Source organism: Seriola lalandi, unplaced genomic scaffold (assembly GCF_002814215.2).
Source record: "Seriola lalandi dorsalis isolate HSWRI2012SDOR001 ecotype SW California unplaced genomic scaffold, Sedor1 jcf7180002054835, whole genome shotgun sequence".
In the NCBI taxonomy this organism is placed as follows: Eukaryota; Metazoa; Chordata; class Actinopteri; order Carangiformes; family Carangidae; genus Seriola; species Seriola lalandi.
Window position 1 is genome coordinate 659,902 of NW_019525388.1, and position 8,590 is coordinate 668,491.

General features: G+C 41.8%; 1 protein-coding gene across 7 annotated transcripts in view; it reads left to right on the forward strand.

Annotated features, from left to right (window-relative positions):
- myo9aa (myosin IXAa) overlaps positions 1-8,590 on the forward strand; it is a 100,893-nt gene that overhangs the window by 50,336 nt on the left and 41,967 nt on the right. For all 7 annotated transcript variants that reach the window (XM_087179423.1, XM_023426679.2, XM_023426680.2 and 4 more), the window contains exons 3-5: positions 4,505-4,599; positions 4,690-4,752; positions 6,396-6,495. In XM_087179423.1, the coding sequence (XP_087035549.1) occupies positions 4,505-4,599; positions 4,690-4,752; positions 6,396-6,495 (258 nt within the window). The remainder of the gene's footprint in view (positions 1-4,504; positions 4,600-4,689; positions 4,753-6,395; positions 6,496-8,590) is intronic.

Consider the following 8,590-nt stretch of genomic DNA (forward strand, 5'->3'; position numbering starts at 1 on the left):
CCCACACACCCAACCCCCCACACACACACACACACACTATTATTAAGTACCCACCGTGACCACAGTCCAGTCTGACCAGCGTGACCTCAGGTTTGACATTACAAGGGCCATGGTTACGAGTTAGCCTCCGGAGAGCGTCATCTGCCCTTGCACACTGTGACATAAGCATGATCCACGTTGGGCTCAGTCACTTGCTCTTTCGCTGCGGTGGGTGAGCTGGCCTGGTAAAAGGCCCGGGAGAGGACATGAATCCACAGAGGTTAAATGAGCAAATGCCTCTTTGAAGCCATGGAATCACACAGAGCTACTGTCAGAGAAGGAATGCTAAAAATTTTGGTGACACTTTCCCAAATCATTTTGCAGTCAGTGAGTCAGAAGAATGCCGTTTTTTTTTTTTTTTTTTCTCATGGCCATTTCACTTAAGTCACTTTGAAGTGAAGACAAAGCGTTTCTCTGTCCAGTTTAGGACTGTGCTGTCACATGATCTTTAAACACAACCCAGCATGGAAATTCATTTGTAACCCTAAGCATTTGATGACTTACTGAAAGATTATCCCTTTGTGCGTTAAATGAAGCGCTCTTTTGTTTCCTCTCTCTATCTGAGAGTCTAGTGTGACCCCTGCAACCATTTGAAACACTCTCAACTCCCTGCAGACTCGACCCAGTATGACAGTCTGTTTTCCTCTCCTCTCTCCTCTCCTCTCTTCTCCTCTCCTCTCCTCTCAGGAAGCAGCCAATGAAGTCATCCTCATATGATTAAAATTGTCTCTGCTGTGCGCTGCATGAGTCAGAGCATACAGCGGCGGACAAAGACCTTAATTAACTCACTACAGACAGAGGCATTAATAGAATCTGAACTGAATACCATTGTGTAAGGCGCCGCTCGAAGTCTAATTGATTTCCTAGAAGAGAACAAATGAGGAACTAGATGATCCTGTGCATCATATGCCGTGAATGAAAACCTTCATGTTCTTGGACACACTAGATGTTTTGATTTGTTATACTGGACATCAGGAGAGATATGTAAAATATGTATGTAGTTTATTGATATGATACAAATGAAGGTGGGGAGAATGGGAGAAAGTACACAAACCCAACAACAGACAATTTTAAACAGACAAACAGGTTTATTTTATTTAATTATAGGTTTCATAATTTTATTGATGAGAGCGATGGTAGGCGTCGGCTAAAAATGAGAGGCTGACCGGCCAATAAACTAGCAGCTACGTTAAGCCCAGTGCGCAGAAAGTGCCTGAAAACTACTAAAGTCAGCAGAAAAGTCTATTTACATCTAAAAGTAACGGATATGTAGTTTAAATGTCCAGCTTTTTCCACTACAAGTGGCAGAAGTACAAATACAGACTTGACCAGATGGACAGTAATAAAAAAAGAAGAGAGACAATAATAAACACTGACAATTCCAGGAAGAAGGTACTGTAACTGTATTTGTCAGTGAAGGGGCTGTAGGGGAACGTCAGATAGAAAAACATTGGGAACAAGAGAGTAATAGATTCTAAATTGGAAAGAAATCATAATTAAGGTTTGGTCACTGCCCCGATAGAAGGAATCAGATAAATGGGATTAGTGCACCCCCCATGTAAAACCTTTCTAAAAGCCACAACTCAAACACTTCTAATTAAAAGGTTTTCTCACCGTGACCACAAGTACTTCAACACATCTGAACAGTTTCTCCAGATGTTGACATGAGGATAGACAGAGTGCTTCACTTATGAAAACATCACATCAGCCTTGTGGCATCCTCCTCCGTCTGTGCTGCTCTGAACGACTTTGACCGAGACCGTTGTCAGACACATTACACCCAGAACACGCTGGCACCATCTCAACTCTGTCTTTGGTCTGCCTTTGGCTCAGTCTGTGGTTTGTAGCCAAGAATAACAATGTTGACCTACTGGAGTGACTGAAGTGGGGCGAATCTCTGTGCAAACAGCTCCGGTGTCCCTTTGAGTCTTTATGTCCGTCCACCCTCAAATACTTTTCCACTGCTATGTGTTTGAAATTTTAATAGTCATGTTGTCATTAAATTATGTCATATTGTGTTTTTAGTCTTCCCACTTTGCTGAAGTTTGTTGCAGAATAATGTTTGACAGCTCCCGTAGGAGAAGGGGCAAGAACAAATTTGCATTGTTGTGGGCTGTGTGTGTAGGTGGAAAGAGCAAGAGTGCAGTAAAATAATTTTTTGCAGTTGCGAACAAGTTACTGAAAGCACAACTTGTCTTGTGGCTGCTCGGCCTTCAGGTCTGTTCGGGGTTACTTTGGGTGAAAAAAAAAAATGTCCCTCTATAACAGATTTATTTGTGTTTGCTGACACGTGACTCCAGATTGCTCTGTTGTTCTGTAGTAAACGCTTCGGATGATGTAAGGCCAGTGTAACTGATGTTCCTGGCAATGTCTTTACTTATTCTTAGAAATTAAAACACTGGAATTAGTCATGACACTGACTAACTAGTTTAGGGACCCTAATGACAGCAGGCTCTCTGTAGTGACTGATTCATTTTTGCATGCTTTTATATGTGTAACTCCATGTTGATTAAACTCCTCTCCCAGAAGACGTCTGTTATGAGCAAACGTCCCTTCTGTGGCAAGATTTGTGTTTTATGGCCGCTGATATGGAGCTAGCCAAGTTTAGAAAGAATACAAACTGTCGGCCATAAAAATGTCCTCTTTAACTATGCAATGCATCTTTTTTACACAGACCAGGTGGACGAATACACACTGCTTGAACATAAATCAGCCCTCAGTATTTTAGTTGCTCCACATCCTGCTTCCTGCTGGCCCAACACAAAATGTTGAATGTCAAGCCATTTAACAGAAAAACACAGTGAAAGGTCCGATATCAGGCTCGTCTAACCCAAGTTCCTCACCCTGTCTGCGAGCAGGTTGTTGTTATCAGTGCTTGGTTTTTACTGGCCGTCCAGTCAGGAAGTTCTTACTACATAAGGACTCCGACTGATGGTTACTCTGTCCTCGTCTGACCTGCGGTTCCTGAACCAGGCAGGTTAGCCAGTTCAGAGACAGATGGAGTGGTGAACAGAATACCAGCTTCCTCTGGGATTATCAAATGCATCAGGCGTCGCATTTTCAAGCCCACGTTTCTGGATGCGAAATGATACCGTCACTGTAACTCAGTCTGACCCTGGATGCTCTTTCTTTGTCCAGACGGCAGTTGAATATGTTTTTCCACAGTGTCTGCCCATTTTAATGATTTACTCAGCTGGGTGAGTCATAAATGAAGGGGCGAGTTCAGTGCTGTGATCCAGTTGTTTTGAGCCAGGGTCTGCCAGTAGCACAGAGGCTAAAGTGTCCCGAGTTCTCCAGGGCCCTGATTCCCACAAGCATCTTAATGGTTTGATGATCTCTGCCCATAGACTTACAATGGACTGTTCTGATTCGCAGAGTCTCAGTTTACTTGCACTTGGTTTCTTCTAAGAATTCATTCTGATGTATTGTAGGGCTACATTATCAACACATTGGTCTTTTAACTTCTACAAAGGACCTTACATGCGTCATACTGTGCATATTTGTGACTGAAATGCATTTCAAACTGTGAGACAACATTGATTAATTTTAAAAGCAATGATGAAAAGAAAAAGCTTGCCACTTTGCCTTGTGAAGCTTTGACATGCTGTTTGTGGTTGGAAAAGGAAATCTTGTCCTAATTCTTTCATCTGTGTTGCATTGCAGCGAATCCGCAAGCCAATGGCGTCCCACGCTGAAACAGAGCAGCATGGTGTTTTTGAGATTCAAGTGAAATCCAGCGATGAATGACCTCCTTGACTTCCTCGCCGATTAGCTTGGCATTAGCCTCCTCCGAGCATGCTTGCATGTTGGTTAGTAGCGTTGGTAAAGGGTGGGGTCAAGGAGGGGTGTTTTCCCATTCCACAGACACAAGGCTTGGGGCGCTCTAAGTGATTCACTGAGGAATTTGTTTACTTGTGGCGGAGCTACAAATAACTGCAGGGTTTATATACGGCAAAAAACTACTTCCCCTCCAGGCAGCCATACAACATAAACAGAGCAGTGAGGGGAAATACTGGACCGTCTTATTAAAGCACAACCACTACACATGTTCCAAACGGCCACATGGATCCCATTACTCACTGAGGAGCTTTTTTCCATCAGGCCCGCTGGCCCTGGCTCCTTCATCCTCACTCTGGCAATTTGTCTGACTCTGACTTAAATAGATCCTAAAACCATGTTATTAATCTGTCTCAGACTGATGCTGTTTGAAACTATGTAAGAGGAAAAGCTTGCTCTGCGCCATCCAGGCTGACAGTGTTTCAAGACAATGTTTGGAGTGAGGCCAAAGTCTCTGTGTACTTGACCCGCAAACAAATTATCCACACCTAACGTCGACTCAGAACTTGACCTCACATGTTTAGCACTAACCTGTGTGTAAGATGTGCAATATGTGGCGTCTCCTCATTTATTTTCAGCTGTGTGTATTCGTATTCATCTCACCACTTCTTCCTCTCTTCCCCTTCAGGCATTTGGGAACGCAAAGACAGCCCACAATAACAACTCGAGTCGTTTTGGCAAGTTCATTCAGGTGAACTACCAGGAGAGCGGCACTGTGAGAGGGTGAGGAACCAAAGACAAATGCTTCCTTTTCCTCTTCAAAAAAGAAAAATAATCATGAAGTTAACCCTTTGATTCTGCTTTTTATTCCAGGGCATATGTGGAGAAATACCTCCTGGAGAAGTCAAGGCTGGTCTATCAGGAGCACAATGAGCGGTGAGCAAACTTAATCATAATCTTACAAATGCCAAACACTTGGACTTGGACACTTCGCTTCGCTTCTGAGCAGTGAAGTTAAAAGTGCTGATTTGAAGTGCATTTGAAAACAAACGTGAAGGTTAATAAATACTCAAAAATTTGGCAAACTGTTAAATGTTGGCCTCCAGATTTGGACGCATTAATTTAACACAATCTATAATATGTCAGCAAACTAAATTCGATCTTAATCTTGTATGTTGAATCAATCTTACGTGACATTTGAACTGCACTTTGCTTAAAACCTTTTTCACGAACCAAGGATAAAATAAATGAAAGTTGAATTTTGGCAAAAAGAAAAAAAAAAGTGCATCTGAGACAATTTAGCTCAGAAAGCCTGTTGTTTGAGTTTGCCAAAGTGTGAGTCATGAAGTGAATTGAGGTCTAAGTGAGGCTGACACTAATGTGTTGGACTGGCCGGATGGAGTGGTGAGGGTTAACCATGGGGGGCTCACAGAGGGCCCCATGCGTTAGCCATCTCTTATTGAGATGAATTGCTGACTCCAGGCTCGTGTGTGTGTGTGTGTGTGTGTGTGTGTGTGTGTGTGTGTGTGTGTGTGTGTGTGTGTGTGTGTGTGTGCGCACGTGCTCCGAGAGGACTCTTGGTCACCCAGCTGCTGCACACTTTTGACCTCTAACCTTTGCGCTGTCAGAGAGAAAAAGTGCACGCACACATGCAGACACACTTACACACACAAACAAACTGAGGTGTCATTACTCTTTTTCCTACTTCTTGCTTTAGTTTCAGCCACTGTAGCAGCGTGGCTTTAGGGAATTCGATACTGGTCCATCAGTCCAACACGTGAGTCTAGTGAGCGTTAAAATAAGATAAAATCAACCTTTACTGAGGGGAAATTCAGATGTTGCAGCGGCACAGGACAAAAATAAGTACAGATAAATAGAGAAAGTAAAAAATAAATACTTAATGATATGTAAGATATAATGATACATAAAATGAATATAACAATATAAATAAAACTTGTAACTAACATTTTAGTAAGGTTTAGTGTATAATGATACTATTTTACTGTAATAACATAAACCAGAATAGTAAATAATATGAAAAAGTAATGATGATGAAAATATATAATGTTGCATATTAATATAATATAGCATAGTTTAATACAGTACAGTATAATATAGCGTGGAATAGAAAATATGAGTTCAAAATGTACTAGTGTAAGATGAAATAGCAACATGCATACACATGTGTAACATGTGTATTCTAAGCTAACTGTTTGTATCTGAGACTTTACATATGGCTAATTGTTAGCAGGCTGCCACACTAATTGTACACATATTATTATCCTGTTGTTGCTAACTAATATTTTTAATATTTAGCTTTAATATGTAGCTAACAAGCCAATAAACAAATCATGTTTTACATGCTACTATTGTAGTTTAACTTAAGGTGCTAACGTCTTCCTTACTTTTGCAAACCATGAGCTTATTAACCGTTTTAAGAAGCAAATATTTCTGTCCTACATGCACATGTTCTCATATATAAACAAATAAAAAGACACATTTTGGTTAGTGAAAAATGACGCTTGCAGCTGTTATGAGTTTAAATTTAACTTACCTGTTTTGTTTTTGTTTTCTTTTAGAAACTACCATGTGTTTTACTACCTGCTGGCAGGAGCGAGTGAAGACGAGAGGACAGCCTTTCACCTCAAGAAGCCTGAAGAATACCATTACCTCAGTCAGGTGGGACCTTCAGCACCAGGCACAATAAGCTGTTTATCTCCAGAAAAAATGAGATAAACAAGTAAACATGTCTGGTTTCGTCTGATACTGGTTGTTGTTCTTTTCTGTTTCTGTTTTCCGTGTCATGTGTTGTGAAGCGTTCGCCGCAGTTTTCATTTATTTGTAGGGTTGTGAATCTTTGTGCATCTGTGTTGGTGTCATCTGCACGTCCTCAGACCCGAGCACAGTTACCTCCGTGTCTCTGTCGGCGAACAGGAAAGAGAGAAATCAGGACACAAAGGAAACACATTCCACTGTCGGTGGCTTTCAACACCTGCTGCACAGTCCCTCTCCCTTTCATACACACTCACACAAGACCCTCTTTTTCTTCATATACACAAGCAAGATTGTTTTAATTTGTACATCTGTTTGTGGTAATTTGTGTTTTATGGGTGTAACTGCATGTGTGTGGACCAGCACATCCTCACCCCACCACCGCCGCTGACAACACACAAAAACAAACCAAAAAAAGACAAAAATGGTATTTGTCCCTTGTCTCTCTTGTGTGTGTTTACCACAACGAAAAACTGGTTTCACATGACCATGAAACCAAGCCACAATAAACACACACACACACACACACACACACACACACACACACACACACACACACACACACACACACACACACACACATTAAGCATATGGAATGTGGATTTTGTGTAAAACTTGCTGCATCTCTGCCTCTGAGCCTTGACAGTCACGCCATGACAAACCAGGGACCCGCTCCCCTCCTCCGAAAATCCTTACGCCTACGTAGAAGAAAGCAGGGAATTCCTTCCATTCCTCCCGGCCACTGACGTGCACATACAAACACACATGCGTACATGCATACATACATACACACATTCTTGCATTCTGTTCCTATCCTCCTCTGCTTTCGCTTGATCACTTTCTGTCTGTTTACATTAAAAAAATGACACTCTTGCATCAGCTGCAGCTCTTTTGAATCGATTTCGCAACCCCTCCTGTCCACGACTTGTTAACAAGCTGCACATTTTTTCACACCCTGGTCCTTAACCATAACTCATTCTGCATTTTGTGTGAGAACCACACCTGTTGTTTTGCATCGTTTGATTAGACAATTAACCACAAATGTTCACCTGACTGACCGTTGTCCAAAGCACACCATAGGTTTTTAGGTTGATTTCCTGCTTTTGTCGCAACCGCTAGTTCTGGCTCATTTAACTACTGAATGAAAATCATTTTGTAGAGACTTGAAACTTTCTTTAGAGACTTTCAAAGGAGCCATTTGCAAGTTTTGCTATTGCTACATAGCCAGCAATCGTAGTAACATTTGATTAATTACCAGTCTGGAAGAAACGTTGCGAGTTCAGCATCAAACTTCATTCCTTTACTCATGAAGAGCTGTGTCCAGTGGTGGAAAACACGCCATTGTTCTCAACTCTTTTCTTCTACTGGAGTTAGCATGCTAACCGGCTAGCCCCACATAGATGATGATAAATTACTGCTGCAGCAAATTCTGAAATACAAACCCGAAGAAGAGTTTTAAAACAAGTTCCCACTTACAAACTGGAAGAGCATGCATTCAACCAATTACTCAAAGATAAAACGGAGGTTGCAAGTTTAGCTTGTCTGCACGTTGATTTTCACACCTTTTCAGAAATCTGTTGTTTGCAGAAGGCAGGAGATGAATCATAAAAACTGATGGTATGCTTTTAGAAATAATCAGCAGTAATGTGAAGCCAATTAGTGTAATCTTCAGCTTTCATTCCACCTTCCGATCCGCCTTCAATCATTACACGTTTATTGTTTCATGTCTGTGAATTCTTTGTGCGTGCATACGTGTCCCTCATCAGTGTCCATGTGCTCTTGGATGTTGTCTGACTGTGAGTTTGTGAAGCCTGTCTGTGTCTGAATGTAACGAGCAGAGCTGTAAAATTCAGCCGTTGCTTGCGTCTTAACAACACGTCCTCCCTTCGCTGTTCGTGGCACATAAATCTTGTCGTACATGTTTAAGTGTACAGTATGTGTTGGCATTGGAATGCTGCTGTCTAACCTAAACCTTGCCCCTCCCCTCCTCCTCCCCCCCTCC